Source organism: Sinohyriopsis cumingii, chromosome 16, assembly GCF_028554795.1.
Source record: "Sinohyriopsis cumingii isolate HCF-2022 chromosome 16, ASM2855479v2, whole genome shotgun sequence".
Taxonomy (NCBI): Eukaryota; Metazoa; Mollusca; class Bivalvia; order Unionida; family Unionidae; genus Sinohyriopsis; species Sinohyriopsis cumingii.
The window spans coordinates 5,600,204-5,625,055 of record NC_142976.1 but is presented as its reverse complement, the minus strand read 5'-3'; the positions used below and the strand labels follow the sequence as shown (position 1 = coordinate 5,625,055).

Below are 24,852 nucleotides of genomic sequence, written 5' to 3'. Positions count from 1 at the left end.
GAAGTTAAATAATAATGTCAACTCCGAGCGAACTACTTCAGCAAATTGTTTAAAATAAAACTCAAGCAAAAACTATATTAATATCGGTAATTTCAACCAATCCTTAATTCAGTGTCGACTTTGCAACTACAATTCCAGTGAAAGAAATAGCTCATGTAACAATTACGATTTTATTACAGCTGGCCAAATATCAGATAAAAATCATTTGGTGGACTGCAGGCGAATAATTCGCATGTATTTGCAAATAAAAATAAAGAAAATGGAATTCCAGATAGGCAAGTTGTCGATATTCCCACAGGTAATTATCGGATTGAAAAAATCAACGATGAATTCCAACGCAGAATCAAATCTAGCTATAATGGTTCAAGAACCAACATTTCAGCTGTGATAGAAATAAATTCACAAGATTACATCGTCGATATTTATTCTTCATCAATCCGATGTGTTTTAGGATGGCCTGAAATACCACCGACAGTACTTTCATCAATACATCAACCAGGACTATCTAATAATATAATTGAGATAAACTTTTGTATTGGGAAAATACTCCAAATTGATCAGTCCGTTATAGAAAGTAATAGAAGCTAACGCCGACGATGGTGAATTACAATCCTACTTCAATGATATATGGCGGATGTACGGAACACCCCTTAAGCCATATATCGCCAGTGATATCAAGTTTACATTTGATGATATTAATCGTGATCACAAACAATATCTAGACAAATTCCGTCGGCTATTTACCGAGTATCTTTTCGACGTAACGTTCACAAGAACAGGGCAGGAAATCATCAAACAAATTGAACTCTGGAACCAGGCTACATTTTACCTCGAAATTGTTAATCAAAGTATTATGCAAACGGTGATTAAGTCCAGACGTAGATTTATTAGGAGCGACAACACCATTTATACACACCAACAATTTTTATTGACAAGTATTAGACTGAAACAAATCTACTGTCAGAGGTAGAGCTACCGACATTCAATTTGGCTGGATTTAACGCCGACGAACTAAATAAATCAGTCAACGATATTATCGATGAACAGTTTCCAAAAATACTTGAAACATGGAAACAATAGCCCACCGGCAGTTATTCTCAAACACTGTATTGTGGCGGTCGTCATATTCACCAGGAATTGTAAATATAACTTCAACTATTGCAGTCAATCTTTTATGAGATGCAATTGATGGCAGCTATCAAGGAGATCTTGAAAAACATATTCTTATGTTTACGTGTGATGCATAGCAGATTATGAATTATGCACATTCTTGTATTGAATTTGATCAATTAAAAAAAAATTCTCTAATTCTGAAAAACAAATCTGATTTCATCAAATTGACGGGTATATTACCAATAATGTTTTCAGATTATCTAACAATTTCATCAAATTGATGGGGTAAGAGATGCTAAAATAATGAAAATCGGGTAGATTGTAGATTTTCGATGGAGTAATATGTACTAAAAATAATGAAAATCTCATCACAAAACAGCAGAAAAAGTACATAATAATCCTTGACAAAGTCAAAGCGAATAACAAATATATTATAACAGAATTTATTTTATTTTACTGATTTTTCGTTAATTTGATGAGGTAAATACTACCTAAATAATGAAAATTTTATCGATTGTTTAATTCCGCTGGGCGTAAATAGTACTAAAATGATGACAATCAGTTAGATGTTATGATTCTGTTGGGGTAAATAGTACTAAAATAATGGAAATCTCATCGTAAACAACAAAATAAAGAATTTCACAATAATAATAATAATAATAATAATAATCAGGTTAGAATAAACAAAAATCTGTGTCCCTTTACAAAGACAAGGATAATTATTCACTTTGTGTCGCTACTTTCACTAATAACAGCGATTTCATTTTCACGATCTGACATAATCCTAATTGTCTCACACGTGTGTTCATAATATTTTGTCTCGTATTTGAGACAATTCTGATCTCAATGTTTTGATCACAATTATCAACTTCCGTTTCCTTCACCGCAGGCAAAGAATAAAACATAGTTTGTTGAATTTACTTAATGAATTTGCATTCTACTAGTAGTGTATATCTATCTTCCAATTTCACTGGACAACAAATTTTTACAAAAGTCATGTTACTGAAATAAAATTAGTCAATTCTTATCAATTTTTATGTGCTGAACACGAATATGACAGTCAAATTGCAAAATTGGCTCTAGTTTTTTTGTAATCTGCAAGAAATTAATGTTTACATAACGAAATGCATTCCAATAGTAAAAGGTCAACTGTAATAGCCTACCTATAAAAAATCAAGTCATTGACTACATCTTAGATTTCTTCGCCTGTCTCCTGTACAGCTGTTCGGGAGCATCTCTGAGGAGTGTCCAGCAGTAGTCAGCCAGCATTGTAGTGGACCATTTTCCCTGGTATCTTTGTTCCATTGTTGCGATATCTTGATGAAAACGTTCGCCGTGTTCATCATTAACAATACCACAGTTACTAGGAAAGAAATCCAAATGGGAATGAAGGAAGTGAATCTTTAGAGACATATTGCAGCCAAGTTTCTTATACTTCATCAACATGTCTTCTACTAGTTCCTTATAGTTTTCTGCCCTAACATTTCCGAGGAAGTTTGTATAAACTAGGCGAAAAGCATTCCATGCTTGTTTCGCGTCACCTTCCAGCAAGTTGTTGAACCGGTCATCTTTGAAAAGCTCTCGAATCTGAGGACCCACAAAAGCTCCCTCTTTAATCTTTGCTTCGCTGAGTCGAGGGAATTTTTCATGCAGGTATCGGAATGCTGGCAAAGTCCGGTCAATGGCTTTCACGAAGTTCTTCATCAAACCTAGTTTGATGTGAAGGGGTGGTAGCAAGATTTTCTGAGCCTCAACCAGAGCTGGGTGTTGGATATTCTTCTCTCCAATGGCTACATTCTGCCTGTGAGTCCATTCCTTCCTCATGTAGTGCATTTCCCTTGCTCGGCTATCCCACTCGCATAAGAAACACATGTATTTTGTATATCCTTGCTGCAGTCCCATTAAAAGGGCAACTACCTTCAAATCACCACAGAGGTGCCAGCTGTACTTGTTATACTCAATGGAATTCAGTAGCTGCCTTAAGTTATCGTATGTCTCTTTCATGTGGACAGCATACGCTACTGGAATAGATGGAAGAATGTTTCCATTGTGCAAAAGCACAGCCTTGAGACTCAGTTTCGAAGAGTCCACAAATAGTCTCCATTCTTGTGGGTCATGAGTGATTTTTAAAGCATTCATGAGGCCCTCAATATCGAAACAGAATATCAGATTACTTTCTTTTCTGAAGAAAGGCTCCAATTGCTGGTGGCGCTTTCGATATGCAGTAATTGTGACATCTTCTTCTAGAAGATTCCATTGTTGGAGTCTTGATCCTAGCAATTCTGCCTTGTTCTTTGATAAGTCCAAATCACGAATCAGGTCATTTAGTTCTTCCTGTGTTATTCTGTGTGGGGTTGATGATGCACCACAGTGAAAATCTGGATCACTGCATGCTGATGGACCAGGAGAAGAACAGGTCGACTCACCTTTGTCTTCGTCAGATGAATCAAGAGAATATTCTGCTGGAGGTTCTGGAATAGGAAGTCCCTCACCATGTGGAACTGGTCTCAATGCAGACGGAATGTTTGGGTAGACTATTCTCGACTTCTTTCGCTTCGTTATTCCGCCGGAAAGAGGAGGAACCAAGCAGAAGTAACAGTCATTTAGGTGGTTGCTTGGCTCTCTCCACACCATTGGGACTGCAAACGGCATTGATGACCTTTTGCAATTCAACCACTGTGAAAGCTGTGTTGTACATGTAGCACAGCATATATGCGGAGCCCAAGGCTTGTCTTGGTCACCAACCTTGCATCCGAAGTAAAGATGATATGCCTTCTTCACTTGAGAATTGATACTTTTCTTCTGGTTGGCAAATGTCACTTCCCCACAAATATAGCAAAAATTGTCCGCGGTATTAACACACTTTCGAGGCATTACTGTTCTTTATTGTACGTAAATGGATAAAATAATAAGTTTTATGTAACAGTAGCTTGAACTGTCTCGCACAACGTCTAAAATATTTTAAATGCTGAACCTATCTGATTGGGCTTTATATAGTACACTGCTTACGTCAGCTTCAGCAGCCGCCTGGCATTAGTATAATAGGCCTACACATGTATAGTACACTGCTGACGTCAACTTACTTCAGCAGCCGCATAGCATTAGTATTGCATTGCATCAGAAAATGATGCAATCAACTGTGGATGATGTGAGCATGATGGTATTATGCAATGTTACATCATTATTCCGGATGTTGCTGCAGTCCTACTGGAGAAATTTACACAGTGAAACATAGAAAATGAGGTATATGAATATCTTCAAAACGAGAGCCAATACAAATTTTTCACGGTTATATTCGTGTTCGGCACACCAAAATACTACAGATTAGGGCCTTTTCAAGTCAGTAATGATTTCACTGTTGACCAGTGTTTACGTTCTTGCAATAATTCAAAATCACAAATAATTTTCTTAGGATTTAGTTCATCAGATATTTTTGTACCTTTATATTTCAATTTTTAATTGCAAAATAATATCATTAATATTTTTAAAATTTATATAATAAATATCTGTTTAAAATAAAATATATATTTACAAAACACAACGACCATGTGAAATGCTAGATTGCCAAAATACATTCTAGCAGGTTCAGAAGGCAGTATATTTACACATCACGACCTCCATGTGAACTCTTTGTTTGCCAACCGACATCCTGGCAAGTTCAGAAGAAACATATTTACATATAATCTTAATTCTAAGGAGGAAACAATACATGGAATCTTTATCTATAACTTAATTCTAGGGACGGCACACTACATATACGTTCAACAGATTTATACATCTCCATCATCAATGCCGGGAGAGTGCAAAGATCATGGTGGGAGGGTGTAATTTTTTGTTGAAATTCACGAACTTGGCGGTAGACCTCACTTTTATAATGAAAAATCGTGTTTTTTGCCACCGTCGACAGTTGTTATAACGGGATTCGAACGACAAACCTCGAGTATGAGAATCAGATGCTCTAGCACTGCGCTACGTTCCAATCTTATACATGTGTGTTTTAGAAATTATTATAAAATTACCTATGCTGGATTGCTACAGATGATTATTATACAGTACAGAGTACAATAACAGCGTGGATTAATTTCTAATTTTCAGAACACACTGTAACAAATAATCGCATACTATATTTCTCCCTTGACAAAGTCAGGGTTGAAATACAAGCATTTTCCTGGGTATCTAAAAACAAATAAGCTCTATTGTACATGTAACTTCGTGTGCAACCACTTTTTCTACCTTGATTTTGTTAGTTAGTTAGAAACCATAAATATATCTCATCTAATTTGAACTAAAACTATGTAATTTCACTGACATTAATTATTATATAAATGGTTAATTAATTAATTACGATGACAAAAAATTAAGCTTAACGGAGAAATATACGATACAGAGTTATCCCCCTTTTCCCAGAGGTCATTCAACGTAACAAGCGAGGTTAATACTGAATTACTCTGCCGGAGAGGCAGAGACATCTCCCTTCAATAATAGAAGCTTCAAAATGAATAAATAACTGCTCTATCACAACATTTTATAAACATAAAAATACATTACACATTTTGTCATTGACAAAACTCGCAAAATGCATATATTACATAAGGATTATGGAAGATTCGACATCAACGATTGAAGGCTCAGAGTAAATAAATACTGCTTAATTTTGATATTTTAACGATGAGCATGATGATAAAAAAAGGAATATTTTTTAATATAATCAGGGTAACTAGTTAATTACTGTACCGGATAGAGACAGATTTATCTCCCTTTAATAATACTGAAATGCTCTTTTTTGTTTATATTTCTTCGAAAATAACGATTTGTATATTTTATTTGCTACAGAAAATGTATTGAAGCAGATCAAATATCGAAATATTTAGCAGCTTCAGATGTCGGTGGAAATATTATTTCTTCACCTGTCTCTACATTTACACATACAACCGATCTTATGCTTTTTGTGTTACAGTTCGCAAATTACACAAATTATTATTTTTCTTATCTGAATTAACATGATCGATCACAAAATCCCTTCTCGATTAATCCGTTGAATCATTCAAAAATAAATTTATGGAAGAAATATTTTTCCTCCCAACAGTAAATCTTAGATAACCACAATTATTAACATCGCCGACGAAAGGTCTTTTTAGTCGACAGTGTCTGGTGATAACATCAACAGACGCTTGATAATTCGTTATGATAGGACGTTTCACAAATTCGTTTTGCTCCATTTGTATAATAATATTTCTCTAAATCATTATTTGAAAACCAAGCTAGATAGTCTTTAAAGTTTTTTTATAACCTCGTCATTATTGCCGTTGTTAATTATTTTTTATCATCCTGTCGTTTCAGCTCTTTGTATGTTTTGCCACCACATTGCACACACAACTGGGTTTCTCGTCTAACTACAAAACCCCACTTCGAACACGGTTTTGGTCCTAAACCACCTGTCCGTACACTTTGTAAATGATATCCTCAGAATTCGTTTACACCATATGTGTCACAATGAATTGTAGAGCCTATTATTGACCATCTAAATTTATTCTTTGTTTGAATCATTATATATATATATATATATATATATATATATATATATATATATATATATATATATATATATATATATATATATATATATAATTTTTCAATTACATATATATTTGTTTTAATTATAATATGAACGATCTATCATCCACAATTAAAATTAAGGCTTCTAAAGATAAATTTGATCTTGACAGAATATCCCCTGAGTTACCGATGCGAGTTCTGGTTGATTCGACGAATAAAACGTTGTCTAATACTATTCATGACACGAGGAAAGAAGCGGCAACTATTATTAATTATCTCGACAATCAAATATATTTTTTCAGAGTTAGTTTATTGTTTTATCAGATACAGACAATAATACTTTGATTATCAGTGACAAATGTGACCCTGTCCTTCATAATGAAAACAAAAATCGCCGTATTAAGTAAAAATACCAAACCAGGAATGTTGACTGGTATTGAATAACCGTAATATGATCACGCGTATCCTATATCCGTCGTTATTTATGTTATTGATCCGCTGAATGAAAAACCCAGCGTTAATAATCTGAAACCGATGAAATTGTCAAGGTGACATTGTGTAACCGAACGAGTAAAGAACATTTTACAAACACGATTCTTGGAAATTGTTTAACAGATCAGCGACGTAAAAAAATAAAAAGATGGGTAGAAATAGTTAAGGATACTGGAGCGTCTATCAAAGACGTCGCTGAATTAGAAAAGAAATTAAAATTCCCAATAACATTAAGAACGATAGCCAGATAGATTTTATACGAATCAAAGTATAAACCGAAATTATCTTCGTTTGAAATTATTGTTCATAATGCGCATGCGTGGACTTATTCAGTAACAATATTTCCACTAAATGAATAGCTAAATTTGACAAGGAGATATATTTGATTGTATTAACGAAGTATGTAAGAATGATCCTGTATACGTATGGTTGTTTCAGGGTTCTGATGATGGCAACTATGATTAGTTTGTACAACCTAATGTAGATATTTATCATACAGAATCCATCCAAGACGAAATGATAAATCTCGCGTTGAAATATACCAATGACGATGTTGAACAATTACTGAGTAATTGTTTTACCGTTCCTTCAGTTGCTGCTCATTTTTCTAAAGAGAAAAATTTGTGGAAACCAACAATATTGGATTTTCTTGAAGAAATAATATCGAGTTTTGTCGAATACGGACACGGTGGACACGCTAGATTGTGGAATAGTAAATATAATTATACGGATGTTATATCGGTTAATATGGTTGCATGTTATCCGTGAAGTTTTATTGGTATTTGAGAGTGTTCTAAGTATTTTGAGCGATTTGGACATCTATCACACCAGATGTCGAGAGTATCAACGAATGGACCATTATCGGATTTTGACTTGACTGGATTCGCTTCTATCGAATCATTTAAGTTAGCCAAAAATCTTTATCCGATTTGTTATGCCTGGTTTGGCAAACATTTTTTAGAAATAAAGTGGGAACCAATATTTTTATTGCGGTATATGCTTGATGTAAAAATACTGATATCGTTCGTTGTAAGAGTGGCAATTATATCGTATCGTCCGCAGAGAGAAATTGGGTTACCACAAAAAACAATACTCTGATGATGACAATCATAATATAACTGGTTTTGAAAACAAAATCGCAGAAGATCTTGGCAGAAACATAATCTGTAAATTCAACCAAGGTGGGTCATATGATCATAAACATCAGTGTAAAATAATGATTATAGATGATGCTGAACTTGATTTTATAACTTTTGATACAACGAATACAAATACGTTTATAAGTCGATGTAATATTAACTTATCAGACGGAACTTAATTAGGTACAATTGTGACTTATATTGACGGTGAGTCACCGCAGTTTACTTATTTAAGATCTTCAGTGCTCGGATACGTTTCCATAAATCTATTATCAATGACAAAAGAGTTTCTGAGTTTGCTGTCAGAGTAGCTACGGATTCGTTTTATATCAAGAAAATGTACAGGATTGCTGGAACAACTACATATTGGCACTTATGCATCATCGTGTGAATGGAGAATAAAACAAGAAAATATACTTAATTATTCTGAATCAGCTGACGTTGAAATTAGGGATATTTATTTACCAAATAATTGAATATCAAAATTATCATCTACACATCGGTATATGATCCTGTTGCTAGACATAAAACAGTTGCAGTTGATCTCGACCTTAACGCTTTAAGAAACTACCGTCCAGTTTCTAATCTCCCATTCATATAAAAATGCTTAGAAAAAGTTGTTCTATCCTAAGATGTATCTCATCTGAATTCAAACTGTCTTTTTAGCAATGTAATATCTGCATATTGCCCTTGCCACAGTACTGAAACTACTCTTCTAAAAGTACTTAATGAGATTCTCTCTGCTTTGGAGAGCGCAAAGAGTACAGTCCTCACCCTCCTTGACTTGTCTGCATCATTTAACACAATGGACCATGCTCTATTACTTCACCGTCTCCAGCATATGTTTGGCATTCATGATACAGCCTTGTTGTGGTTCAAGTATTACTTGGTCAACATGACACAAATTGTTTCCGCAAATGGAATACACTCCAGCCCAGTTGATCTATGTTGTAATGTTCCACAGGGGTATGCTCTTTGACCTGTTCTCTTCATTTTATACACTCAGCCGCTCTCAAGTGCATACATCGTCACCCAAAGATACAAATCTTGCCACCTAACTGAAGTCGATGCTACCATCCAAGTTGTAGAGAGGTACACATCTGTGTAATCATTGATGACATGTAACAAGCTGCAGATGAATGATGATAAAACTGAGGCCATTCTGATCACAACAAAAACAGTTTTTCATCCACCTCCTTCACCTCAAGAAATAAATATCAGCAACACCAACATTAAATTCACACAATCAGCACAAAACCTAGGTGTTTCTCTGGACAGTACTCTCACATTGCACCAACATGTCATGAACATATGCAAGGCTGCATCTCTTGAGCTGAGACGCATCAGCTCAATTCGCAAATATCTTTCATTTGATACCACTAAAACACTCGCGTTTTCATTAGTACTTTCAAGATTGGACTATTGTAACTCAATTCTGTCTGGTTCATCTCAATATCTACTCCAGAAACTTCAAAAAGTTCAAAACACAGCTGCTCGGATCATACTTAGAGTACCACGATCAGAGCACACCTCTCCGCTGCTCTGTACCCTACACTGGCTATCCATTCGATCCAGAATCAAACACAAAATTTGTTCTCTGTGCTACATGTCACTGTCAGACTCTAGTCCAACATACCTATCTGACCTCACCCATGTGTACACACCAGCAAGATACTTACGCTCCTCTTCTGACAATCGTATACTCATTATTCCCACTATGAAAGCAAAGTTATATGGACAGCATTCTTTTGCATACCAGGGCCCAGCAACTTGGAATGAATTGCCCACTGAACTTCGACACAAAGACACAGTGATCCCATTCAAGAGTGCTTCTAGCACTCACCTATTTCGACTGCGAGAATAAACATAAGGACCTAATAATGTTTCCTACCTTAACAATTTTCAGCATATTTATTTTCTATGTTTTCTTATTTTATGGCGTTTGTTGTTTGTAATCATTTCATGATATATGTTATTTATTATTATGTTATAGGTGTTGTCTGTTGTTGCAAAGCCCTTAAAGCTTCTAAAGGCACTATAAAAAGTCCTCATTATTATTATTATTATTATTATTATTATTATTATTATTATTATCTTAATGGGCCTAGAAGTTGTGGTAAAACAACTCGTGTGATGAAATTATTTCGGAATTTTGATATAGTTGTATTAACACCTACACACAGACTCGCGAGAAAAATGAAAGAAAGAAATATTAAATCACGCACTTATCACAAATTCTTTAGATGGAAGGGTAATAAATGGACTCATGAATGAATGGACGAGAAATATATTCAAAGGGTTGTTGTTTGGGTTGAAATATAGACCGTTTCATTAGAAACATTAAACATTTCTTGATTGGTTATTGACAAAAAATACTGCTGTACTAATGTGGCGGTCATATTCAACCACCGCTTTTTGTTGTATTATCTCCTCATGTATGGTTGAAAAAACTTGTTGATTAATTATGAATAAATTATTGATGATCATTGAGCTCTTGATACAGAATTAAAGTTTAAGAAATTGATCAGACTAGAACCGAATAAAATTCAATGTGAAATACTGCGTGAAATTATTTCAGAAACTTCTATTAGGAATTTTTGGAATTTTGGAGATAACAAGATGAGATAGTTGCAAGTAGAAAGATAGTTCGTGAGACACTTCAACAACAGTTAGTTTTGTTACAGAATGAAAAATTTCCAAATGTATCCGTACCATTATGTTATCGACGAGCAGATACAGACGACAGAATATCGAAAGCTGTTATACCAGGATCTTCAGAGAAATAAAATCTTGTATTAAATGATATTGTTATGGTTCCTGTCAAAGTTGTTGAGAGCGCGTTAACTATGTAATACACTCCATGGACGCTAGGATACAAAATGAGAATTCATGTATCACAAGGATTAACCGTCTCTAATACAAATGTTTGGATCGTCGATGATCGTATCGAAATGGTCAAGTTTAGTTTATCTCGCAGTGTCTCAAGTCAGAAGAATATCTCAGCTACAGAGAATTGTCATAGACTTTACAGAAAATAATTACACTCAGGAAACCATTTCTGGCAATGGCGATGATGTCGTAAGAAAACAATTATTTATAAACAATGTGACAACCCCACCCCAAGAAAAAAAACGGGACTTTGATCTTGACACGGAATTTATCATGACATTAAAACAAGAACATACTATTCTGAGTACGATCTGCAAGACAGTAACGTTGTGGCAATATTTTTAAAAAAAAGACAATTCAAATGTAATTCTGACCTGTCTTGAATGTAATCGACGTCGAGGTGTTAGTTTACAAAGTGAACGCGGTGGTAATTGTGTTTCGTCAGGAATTACTTGTATTTGCTCGTGTACAAATCCACGCTGAGAAGTAGTTGAATCTAATCTGTTCATTGCAGGCCTACCCCTGGATCTTATCACGCTATAAATTGTATGTGTTGTAATACTCCAAATAGGATCAGTCGCTCTTTTTTACCACCTTCAAGTTCACCGGGTTCATATAAATATCCTTCAGTCACATTACATAACAATCGTTGTTTTGAAAATTTATATCGTTGTATTGGTGTTTTATTGTAATCGTATTAATAGGTTTCATGGCAGTTTTTCGTGTAATTTCATTATTTAACGCAGTTATCACATTTCGTAATCTTACAACCCATTAGCGAGATATCATATCTTTCTGAATTATTTCCTTTGCATATTGATATCCAAATAACCGCTCAGCAAGTGTTCAATTTAATCGTTAAACAATTGCTTGATCACGATGACTTGCAGTATGTTCTCGTCTATTATTGACGTTGTGTTTTTACATTAAAAATGATATTGTACCAATAAAATCCTTGCGAGGATCAAACTGTAATAGTTGTGGCCATCGCTAGGGTCCTCGTTGATACATTCTTTCAAAAGCAGAAGAAACTGTAGTTGCCGTTTTAGTTGATAACGGCTCTGTTTCCTTATAACTACTTGCAAGGTCAACGACAGTCAATTCGTATATTAATTGACGTCTATCAAGTTTAATAGTATCATGTGATAAAAACAAAATATCAGCCTGATGAACTTCATTAGAAGTGCTGACATCAAAATATGCATGCTGAATTTATTTAGGTAGTGGTAAATAAATTGGCCATATTGCATGTCGTGCTAACCAATTTTCAGTAAGATAAAGTCTAACCTTTGCGGCATCAGCGAGTTTACTAATCGCTGCTCTACCTTTCCAATACCCTCTTGGGCTATAATAAATCGGTTCCATTATTTCAATAATCGGTTGATTAATTACCGGCTCCGTATAATAATTTACCTTTCATCGCGGATCTTACCAACGAATTAGCTAATGATTCCCTTAAATATATTTTTATAGCACTTAATGCATGAATTTGTTTTACGGCTGCAATATTTCGTTGTTGCAGATCTCAATTTTTATAAGCTACGTCATGAACATGACACGTTTTATCAATCGCTTTTATTGGATATTCATCAGGTCTTTGTTGATCTCGTTCGTCAAGTCGAATATCAAGTCGGGTTCCAGGTCCATAATAATTATATCCAGGTGGGTGTGTTTTCTCCGGGGTATTTAGCACATGGAGCTCCTGGTAATTTGCCCCGTGAAGCAGCGACATCACCACCTGTCTTCATACGAAACGAACTAAAATTGTATTTATTTGTACCATTTTTCACACACTTGCCTGTAAGCGCTCACTTTTTATTTGTTGTTGATATTGTTGCTAACACACTTGTGGGGGTGGATGCATCGAACACACTATAGATCCATATTATTTATTATATTTGTATAACATGGATGTCATTAATTTCTCAGCGACACGAAAGCAGGAACCCAGTCAAACATTAGCCAGCTCTTCTAAATGCCAGTAGAGCAATTATCATAGGTCTATCTGGGTCTGGTAAGACGCAATTATTGCTTAATTTGATAATGAGATGGCTCAGATGGGATAAGTTGTATTTATTACCTCATTCAGTTGATGATCAGCGATGCTACGAAGTGCTTACAGATTTTAATGAAAACAGTATTGTTAAATGAGGAAGGTAATGCTATTATTGACTTTATCACCGATATTGGTGAAGCCCTATCGGTAGATGACCTCGATGGATTTATTAATAGTCTCGTAGTATACGATGATGTGATGCTGGACAAACAATAAATCCAGCAAAAATGTTTTCATGAGGAAGACATAAAAAGGAAACGTGATTTATGTTACTCATGATATACACAAATACCCTAAGTGATTAGAGTTAACTGTAATATTTTAATTGAGTTTAATGGAGTCGATACACATATTCTACCATCAAGATCATATTGTGAGTTTAAACTGTGCCATTTGATGTAATATAAATACTAATGAAGGTTATATCACCTTTAAATCCTCCGCTGGAATATTGGGAGTTGCAAATTCTGCGACTGCATGTAATTGATGCATTACATTGCATAACACATAGTGACCATTAAACATAGTTTTATGATTATTCTAACACGAAGTGACAATTAATAGTAATTTATGACTAATCTAACATATAGTGACACTTAATAGTAATTTATGAGTAATCTAACACATAGTGACAATTAATAGTAATTTATGACTAATATAACACGAAGTGACAATTAAGAGTAATTTATGACTAATCTAACACGAAGTGACAATATTAATTTATGACTAATCTAACACATAGTGACACTTAATAGTAATTTATGACTAATCTAACACATAGTGACACTTAAGAGTAATTGATGAGTAATCTAACACGACGAGACAATAAAAAGTAGTTTATGACTAATCTAACACGACGTGACAATTAAAAGTAATTTATGACTAATCTAACACATAGTGACACTTAATAGTAATTTATGAGTAATCTAACACGACGAGACAATTAAAAGTAATTTATGACTAGTCTAACACATAGTGACAGTTAAGTGAAATTTATGACTAATCTAACACATAGTGACAATTAAGAGTAATTTATGACTCATCTAGCACACAGTGAAAATTAAGAGCAATTTATGACTAATCTAAAACACAGAGACAATTACGACCAATTTATTATTAAATCTTCAATGATGGAATGTGGATGCTGACTAAATTCTGATTTTGCTTGATAATATATTTTAGAAACCGAATCTTTGTATATTTTGTTTACATAATATTTATGTGGTTGTGATTGCGATTGAGTGTGTATACACGAGAGTGTGCTTATATTGGTGTGTGTATTTGTTTGTATGTGTGTGTGTTGGGAAACTTTTGCAAGCACGATGTGTACAGTCGTCGGGGCGATGGAGGCGGCGTTGTGACCTTAGTGTTCAAATATTTTGTAATATAACACCAACAAACTCCTAATTGCTGTGTTAAGCGAAATATTTCTTGGAATAATAAAAGATCAGTCATACGTTTGGAGAAACAAGGGGTTAATAAAATTGAAACAATTTTGTGTTGACCTACTTTTTACCCATTACGACATGCCAGGTTTTAAGCTTCAGAATCGGTTTAATATTTGCAGAGTAACACAAATATGCAATAAATATCTTTGTATATTCTGCAGATTGGGCCGGTCCGGTAGTTGGAGCTTCCGCTGGTGTACTATGTATCGCAACCATCTTTGTAGCCTGTATAATGTATTACAAGCGATGTCGAAATCAGTGCTGTAAGGTGCCTCTACGGGAAGCTAAGGTTTATATGTCTTTCTGACCGCTTTTCCCTCTGCCTTTTACCACTATAACTCTTTATCTCTGCCATGTTTCTCTTTTCCTCCTTTGCAAATGACCCTATCTCTATAGTAAGTTTAAATAGATATAACACCTGTTAAATAAGCGTACATATTTTTATTGCATGTCATAATAGAAATAAAATAAAATGGCATCAGATGTTATATATTTATTTTGGTTTATTTTCATTGCCTGCTATCAATTTATTTAAGCCTTGAACAAACATTGTTGTCTACTTATTAAGAAATATATCTCGAAATATCCGATTAATGAAAGAATATTTTGTTGTCTGATATATAGAAAAGCAATAGGAAAGAAATATAATGTTTAGGTGTGCCCATCACAAGGATATGTTTTTAATAAGCAATGAACATTCAGAAATAATGGAGATATATAATGGCTCAATACACACACACACACACACACACACACACACACACACACACACACACACACACACGCATACATACATACATACATACATACATACTCTTGTATATGAAATAAATAGAAAATTAAAGACAAAATTACAGTCAGACGGTTGCGAAATGTAAATATTGAGGAATTTACCACATGTGACTGTATTTATATCATGTCTTGTAAATACGATTGGGACTTGAACAAGAGAACATCCATACACTATAAATGGCCATATTTCTGTTAAGTTTCAAGCACTTTCGGAGCCTCTGTGGCTGAATTCTGGATTGATGATCGAAAAGGTGCGGGTTTGAGTCCTGCCATCGAACCAGCCAGGTCAGCAGCCATTGTAGCAATCATACACTTAAACTAAACCAACATATACATCGATAGCAAACATACATTAAAACCAAACCAGCATATACATCGATATCAATCATACACTAAAACTAAACCAACATATACATCGATAGCAAACATACACTAAAACCAAACCAGCATATACATCGATGGTTACTATACACTGAAACTAAAGCAACATATACACCGATAGCAAATATACATTAAAACCAAACCAACATATACATCGATAGCAAACATACACTAAATCCAAAACATGTATGTATTGATTCACATATGTGCGTTCTATGTTTTATTTCGTTGTTGTATTTCTTAAAAACATTTTCAGTAATTGCATTGTTTTATTTCTAGCATAATTACAGACTCATTTCGGATTCATTTCTGAAAGAAAGCGAAACAGTTACTTCGCCGTCTGACTCCTTCAACTAGCATAATTCTGTTTCTCTCTTAAAGCAAGTGGCGCATACAATAAAATAACTTCGCTGCCAGACTTATTGGATTGGCACGAATCAGGTTTGCTTCTGAAAGAAAGTGAAGCATAGCGTCATTTCGCTGTAATGCTAAAGTTGAAGTAGCTGACACGTAGCTGTCAGCTGCGCCGTAACACATAAACAAACTTTTAAATGGTGTTAAACAAAATGACATTTTATAAAACCGGTATCTTGCATCGGAAGTGTGTGAAACAAATTACCATTAACAGAACACTTGTTAACAGTAGCCCCAGTTGGTCCATCCGACTGTCGGTCAGTAAGTTTATTTTTGGTGGAATTTCGCCAAACTTGGCACGTCTATTGCTGATGTAGTATCGATCTGTGTGCGTGTAGAACCTTTGTTGCCCTTGATCATGGGTTCGTCTGATGAAATTCAAAATTGAGATATAAAAAAATGCAATTAACTCAGCATGTAGAAACATAGGTGGCCTTGCACTGGTGGCCTTGTCAAAGAGGTGCAATATCACTGCCACCAGTGCAGTATACTTCAACGGCAGCACAGCGGACTGGTTCGGAACGACAGTCGGAGTCAGACAAGCCTGTCTCATCTCTCCCACAATACACAGCATCTATCTGGAGAGAATCATGGTATACGTGCTTGATAAGCATACAGGGACAGTCAGCATCTGAGGCAGAACATTCACCAACGTAAATGTTGCTGATGACATTGATGGACTAGCAGGAAATGAGCAGGAATTAGCTAGCTTAGTAGAGAGCCTTGACCAAACCACTGCAGCCTATGGCATGGAAATTAGTGCAAACAAGACCAAAATGATGACAAACAACATCAAGGGTATCATCACTGACATCAGGGTTCAAGATACAAAGCAAGAAACAATCCACAGGGGCAACCGTAACAGATGAAGGAGCGAAGACTGAAATACTTTTCAGGATATAAACATTTTTGAACACACTTTATAAATGGATGTTAGTAAACGGACAAGTAACAACTGCGATCGAGAGTTAAGGCACGTGAAATACATTCCGGGAAGGGGCAACGTCGGCAGTGGAAGCTGGTCGGGCAGTTTAATGTGTTTGGATTAGTCTTAGAACACCAATTCAGTATCTTTGTTTTGTTTTAAGTCTGTACATTACCTGTTGCAGTTTTCCTTTTTCCATTTTAGACATACGACCAGCAAAAACTGGATCCAAGAGTTGCAGAGAGGCCACCAATTCCTCCGCCAAGAGACGTCCAAAGGTTTGATCTTTCTTCCGAAGGAGATGGAGAGGAGACGTACGAATACATACATACTAATGATATTGAGTGAGTGTGAGACATTCCATCACTGGCACAAAATCTAAAGATCTCCACATCAAATTAATCAAGCCAATTTAGAATTATTGTAGATTTTGATTTTAAAATTTATGACTTTACTAAGAATAATTTTTAGTTCATAGCAAACTAAAACAGACATTGTTCAAAGCGTATTCTTGTCTTAATTATTTGAATTTATACATTTGTATGAGAAATTTGAATATCATTTAGCAAAAATTGTTGACGGTGGTACTTGGAAATTCGTCCATTTTACTTTCAGTCTGTGCTATGAAGAAGACTAAAATTGTATAAATCTGATTTGAGTTTATTAATATAATTTATAGTTATATTGTTAGCATTTCGAAATATAAATTTATATGGACATAACATCTTATCTGGTATTAATATACCAGTGTCTATTGTACCGGTAATATATCCTTTATTTAGCGGAGAGCTAGCAAAATACACCTGGCTTTAGCATGAGCATCATATAAAAGCATATTCATACGTATAGTAAGACTGCATTGCAACCATACTTTATTCCTACGAACGGGACGCCAGTTTGGAGTATGTTTCACCATACCTACTCATCGGGAAGTGGCTAATGTGGCTAACTTTGTACATATGCGCGTTTTTTGTACACTCATGGTTGAGTGTTTGTTTAGGTAATTTATTTCACCCAGTATGCATATTGTTATACCTGACATAAAATGTAGCGGCGGGATGACCAGTAGCATATCGTCATTATAAAAGTAGGTCACGTTCATCCATAGTTAACGTTGTACTGGCTACGGATCAGGTTTTGCATTTAGGTCATGTCACATTGGATTTTTTACACTTTATTACACATGGAATAATGAAACTATGGGAGAAGATGCATTCAGATCTGTACTACAAAAGATGTCACTGTGGTCCATATTTTACGTTTCTGTGACTGTTCATTTATGTGTCTTAAGCATATTTATGAAACACCGTTTTTGCTAGAATCATCACGCTAGACGATTGTATGCATCTCTGTTGGTAATACGCCTTAGTTTTAGTGACGAGAAAAACATCTTTATAAACATATATCGTTGTGATAGATATGTCACGTTTCAATGACTTTTGTGAAATTTTGTCTTTAAACTGCTCATGCTCGGGTCATTAGGCTAGATTAATGGGAATATGTGACTTATATATAGTATAGGCTAATTATTTCTTGTTCAAAGAAGTTTTGATCCTTATATCATTGGTTAATTCATCTTGTTTAGGGGGTCTGATCCATACAAGTATGGGCTTATTTTGTCTTCTGCAAAGGGTTCAGGACCTTTGTATTGTTGGCTAATTGTTTATATTTCAATGAGTCTGGACCTTTATATTATTGGCTATGTTTTTCGTTGTTCAGGGCAGTTTATGATCCTTATAATATTGGCTAATTTGGTCCAGTTCGGGGAGTACAGATCTTATTTGAGTCGAGTTCGTACTGTTAGGTATAGGCTAGGCCTTTATATTACTGACACATTTTATCTAGTTCAAAAGATGTAATTGTCTAACACCAGAGTGTACTATCGATTACATCAGATATCTTTTGGAATGGGGAGGGTGTTTGTTGAATGGGACACGTAACATTATGCGCTGTTATAATGTTAACGATTTAAACTGAAAAGCTTCATGGCATACTTACTGTAATATAGCTAGACACTTTCAGTTGATCATAGAATAGTATAATAGATAAATGTACATATAGTCATCGTGTTCCATTTCTTTCTTAAGGGACAATCCTGACATTGCGAGTAGCACAGGAGGCAGCGACTCCTCAGGTGGTTACATGGAATACAATACCAAAGGGAACGCGCACGAATACCTAGATCTTGTTCGTTCAGGGCCATATTTAGTGCTCCCTAGATGTAATGGGGTGGCAGGTGCACGTGGCGAGGAGAAGGGTGAGCAAAGTACCAAGCTTGGTTATGCTGATGTGATGTATATTTGCATATCATATATATAATTAATGGACAAAATAGCAGATAAATTCATATCTACGATCAGAAACTAAATCATGTTACAACGACATTTATTTCAACGGAATATTTGGGTTCAGATATTAGATTTTTGGGAACAAACGTGTTCATTGGTACAGTTTGCCATTATAAAGGAACATTAAGCTTTCAGCTGACAGCGATTTCCCATAAACACGTATATTTCTTTAGCATACTGTTTTTTAAAACAACATTAAAATTATTCGGTATTTTACTTAAATTGAGAATACATACGATGACAAGAAAAACTTTCTCAAACATCTTGGCCAATAACATTAATAACAATTTAATTGAGAAATGAAGGAATATTTATGATAGGAAATAATTGTTTCTGCATTTCGCAATGGAAATATCATGCTAGAAACTAGAAAAGAGAAAGAGAGAGAGAGAGATTATTTAATTTACTAACAAAATAGATATATAGTTATACCCCACACATTAAGAACAAATACATGACAAATACAATGTTGGTATAAAACCATTTGATATACCAAACAGTAGGGTATCGATTTTATTAATCAATAATGCAATTCCACTGAATATTTATTAAGGATGTAAGAAACTAACTAGGAAAATATTAATAATCCTTGTTTTCTAAATGAATTAAACATGGTACACAATTTCATCGAAATTTTTTCTGAATGCCCTTTTGGTAATTCTTACAAGCCCCAAAGCACATCTCTCTCTCTCTCTCTCTCTCTCTCTTGACTATCGTAGCACGGTACGAGCAAAAGTTCGTGAATACACGAGCGAATCGGATTTTGGCCTGTGTCATGTCGATGGTCCCATGAATGATGATATATGATGATAAAAGTTAGTCAAACCAACCAACGAAAAGAGGAAAGAGACATAGAGGTGTAGGATACAAACAATTATATGGTTGGTTGCAGTGTTAAATAAAGCATTAAAATGTTTTAGGCTAAGTGCAAATACCATTAAACATTTGAATTACCTCTTGTTGGTTTGTCACTTTACTTAGTTTATATTCCACGCTCGTTTCAATACACTTGCTGAAAAGAATACGAGTTCAATGTTCAAGCAGCGAACCAGGCTGTTTTTGTAGTGACCTACCTTCTCAATTTAAACCATCTTTCATGTTTAAATTATAAGTGTGACCTAAATTCATTTAATCAATATAAATGAAAATAGAAGTTACAAATGAAGTGAAGCAGCATATCAATTTTGCAAAGAGGATTGTAAATAGCCACAGCCTTGTCTCCTTGTAATGAATTTTTAAAAAATATGCATCTCGTGGTATATCAGTGTTATAGCGTACACACTATAAACAAACATGCACACACCGATATATATATATATATATATATATATATATATATATATATATATATATATATATATATATATATATATATATATATATGTCACATGCAAAGAAAGTAATGACAATTGTATGAAAAAGTTTTCAGTAATATTAAATAAGACTTGATTAATTTGAAGATTCAGAAACTATTTATTAGAGATAATTGGCAAAATTGCTTTTATCAAATTGTAAAAGCAAATCAATTGCATTCACAAAGCCTGAAAAAATACTATTGTAAACAAATAGTAAATAAAATACTTTGTAGAAAAGTTTTTCATTAACAATTCTATGCAACCATTTAGCAGCATTTGAAACTGTCTCTATGGATTTCGTACGTACAATCCGTATGAAGAGTGCACCAAAGTCATGTGAACTTTACCCAATTCCAACATCACTGCTGCTTGAGTGCTTAGATCCAGTATTGCCTTCACTAATTGATGTTATCAATACCTCTCTCCAATCCGGAAAATTCCCATCATTTTTCAAAACTGCCATTGTAAAGCCTCTGCTGAAGAAACCAACACTAGACCATAACGATTTAAAGAACTACCGCCCAGTTTCTAATCTCCCATTCATATCAAAAATCTTAGAAAAGGTTGTTCTATCCCAGCTTATATCTCATCTAAATTCAAACAGTCTTGTTAGCAATGTACAATCTGCATATCGCCCTTGCCACAGTACTGAAACTACTCTTCTAAAAGTAGTTAACGACATTATCTCGGTGTTGGATAGCGGAAAGATTACAGTCATCACTCTCTTTGATTTGCCTGCAGCTTTTGACACAATATACCATGATATATTACTGCACCATCTCCAGCATGTATTTGGCATTCATGATATATCCTTACTGTGGTTCAAGTCCTACTTGGTCAACAGGACACAAATTGTATCTGCAAATGGAATACACTCCAGCCAAGTTGATCTATGTTGTGGTGTTCCACAGGGGACTTTTCTTGGACCTGGTCTATTCATTCTGTACACTAAGTCGCTTTGAAGTGTCATAGATCATCATCCAGTGTCTCACCAATTGTAACCAGATGACACCCAAATATACAAATCTAGCCACCCAACTGAAGTTGATGCTATCATCCAAAGTGTAGAGAGGTGCATTTCTGATGTGAAATCATGGATGACATGTAACAAGCTGCAGATGAATGATGATAAAACTAAAGGCCATTCTGATCACAACACAAAGACTTTCTCATTCACATCCTTTATATCAAACAATAAATAACAGCAACACCAACTTTAAATTCACACAATCAGTACGAAACTTAGGTGTTACTCTGGACAGTACTCTCACATTACACCAACATGTCATGAACATATGCAAGGCTGCATATCTTGAGCTGACACGCATCAGCTCAATTCGCAAATATTTTTCAGTTTATGCCACTAAAACACTTGTGTGTTCATTAGTATTTTCAAGACTGGACTATTGTAACTCATTTCTGTCTGGTTCATCTCAATATCTGCTCCAGAAACTTCAAAAGGTTCAAAACACAGCTGCTCGGATAATACTTAGAGTACCACGATCAGAGCACACCTTCCCGCTGCTCTGTAACCTACACTGGCTATCCATTCGATCCAGAATCAAACACAAAATTTGTTCTCTGTGCTACATTTTACTGTTGGACTCTAGTCCAACATACCTATCTGACCTCACCCATGTATACACACCAGCAAGATACTTACGCTCCTCTTCTGACAATCGTATACTCATTATTCCCACTATGAAAGCAAAGTCATATGGACAGCGTTCTTTTGCATACCAGGGCCCAGCAACTTGGAATGAATTGCCCACTGAACTTAGACACAAAGACACAGTGATCACATTCAAGAGGGCTTTAAAAACTCACTTTTTTCGACTGCAAGAACAAACTTAAAGACCTAATAATGTTTCCTACCTTAAATATTCTCAGCTTTTTTTTAAATAATGTTTTCTAATTTCATGGTGTTTGTTTTTGTAATCATATCATTATATTTTTGTTTGATCTTATAGGTGCTGAATAATGTTGTAAAGCGCTTAGAGCTTCTAAAAATTAGGCCCTGTACAAAGTCGTCATTTTTATTAGTATTATCTATAGGCGGTTATCTTCATAAAACATTTGCAAATAGGTCGTGAACATATGTATGTATGTATATATATATATATATATATATATATATATATATATATATATATATATATGAAGGAACTTACTGAAGCATTTACAACTCAAGTGGCATACTCATAAATACATATAAACGTTTGTTATACAAGTAGCAGCATAAACTAAGTTTTGCTTTCCCTAAATAGTGTAAGCTCTTAAATCGAATAACGAATATTATTTGTTTCATTTCAGATCGAGTTAATCACAATTCTGACCATACTAGGTTATGATGTCTGTTTTTCAAGTGATCACCGATGGACTTGTCATTTTAGAGAAGTTTGTTTTACTGTATTTTACCTAGGAAATATTCATCTTTCATTGCTCATTGTTTAAGAGACGGCCTATGTAAAATTACATAAAGGAGTAAACCTTGTGTTAATATCGAAGACTTTTACGCGGGATATGATGAAAGAAAGGCAATATTCGGAATGAATCTTTTTTTTATATGGAAAGACTACAATCTTCCGTGGTTTAAGACAAAATATTTCTTTTGAAAGAAATCCGTTTTCTCCAGGAAAAAAGAAATGTTAATGGTTGTATAGGATAAGCAGAGATATATTTAGATCTTTGTAAGATGACAAGAAATTGCGTAAAAAGTATTTTTCTTGGAAAACAGGCACTGTCTTATCATTTGGTTTACGACTGTATCTTGGAAATGGTTGTCTTAAGAATTTGTTTGTGGAAGTACAGTACTTATCTTGGTTGAATAATCTCTATAACAAGTCAGAAACATGAAAACTAATACTGCACATCTTCTGGTTCGGTGTCAAGTGGCAGAATATAGTGTTTGTAAATCACTGTTCAGGTAGTTGTTCGCAATATTAATTGAAGGAGTTAATAATTGAAACATGTTACGCTACAAGTTAATGTTTATGATAGGCTGCTTAAACTGATAATCAATGTACGTTTGATTGTCACATTCCGAACCTTAGATACAAGATAATTAATCATGACCAAGTGTAATAGTTTAAACTCGTTGGATAAGAGTAATTATAATGATACAAACACTGCATTTATGTTCGTTCTGTATGTTTAGCGTAAGACTAAGTTAACAGTCCCGTGCTCCTTTAGTGTGCATTAGATTTAGATATAAGCAGCTGCCAACAGTCGGTTAGTAGGACTTTCAAATGTCGTGTACAATATATTTTGGAGTAGTGAAATGTAATTTTATATCTCACCTACCTATAAGTAAACGTTTTATTGCACAAGTTCGAGACAAGTCAATAGAATCATATTTAAATCACAAAGTGTTATTGTTCTACAAAAATGTTTTTTTTTTTTTTTCTCATAGCTTTACTTGGTTACACTGCCTAAAGTCCATGAATTTTAATAAACATTTCACCATACTCACCTTTATTCTTCTGATTTACACCCCATGTCAATTAATACCACTACCATGTTAAGATGGGAGTGGTGTTTATTTTATTAACTATGTGACAATACTGATCATGCAACCGTGTAGTTTTTTTGTAAAACTCTAACTGCCGTTGGTCAGCTATCGATGTAACAACTTTAACTGCAGTGGGTCAGCTATCGCTGTAACAACTCTAACTGCAGTGGGTCAGTTATCGATGCAACAACTCTAACTGCAGTGGGCCAGCTATCGCTGCAACAACTATAACTGCAGAGGGTCAGCTTTCGAAGTTACAGCTTTAACAGCAGTGGGTCAGCTACAACTGAACAGTTTCTACCCATATTACTGCTTCAAGGATTTTATCACGGAGCTGAAAAAAAAAAAAACTATCAACTCATCGTCTCGTCCGGGCATTTCAGTTGAATAATATATATATATATATATATATATATATATATATATATATATA

At 34.6% G+C, this 24,852-nt stretch overlaps 1 protein-coding gene across 1 annotated transcript in view; it reads left to right on the top strand.

The window, feature by feature from the left end:
* The window catches only part of LOC149779865 (uncharacterized), a 116,359-nt gene extending 91,994 nt beyond the window's left edge, over positions 1 to 24,365 (top strand). The window contains exons 17-20 of the mRNA XM_089936280.1: positions 14,855 to 14,982; positions 17,410 to 17,549; positions 19,293 to 19,462; positions 23,222 to 24,365. Of these exons, the coding sequence (XP_089792406.1) occupies positions 14,855 to 14,982; positions 17,410 to 17,549; positions 19,293 to 19,462; positions 23,222 to 23,259 (476 nt within the window). The 3' untranslated portion in view covers positions 23,260 to 24,365. The remainder of the gene's footprint in view (positions 1 to 14,854; positions 14,983 to 17,409; positions 17,550 to 19,292; positions 19,463 to 23,221) is intronic.
* The last annotated feature ends 487 nt before the right edge of the window (positions 24,366 to 24,852 follow it).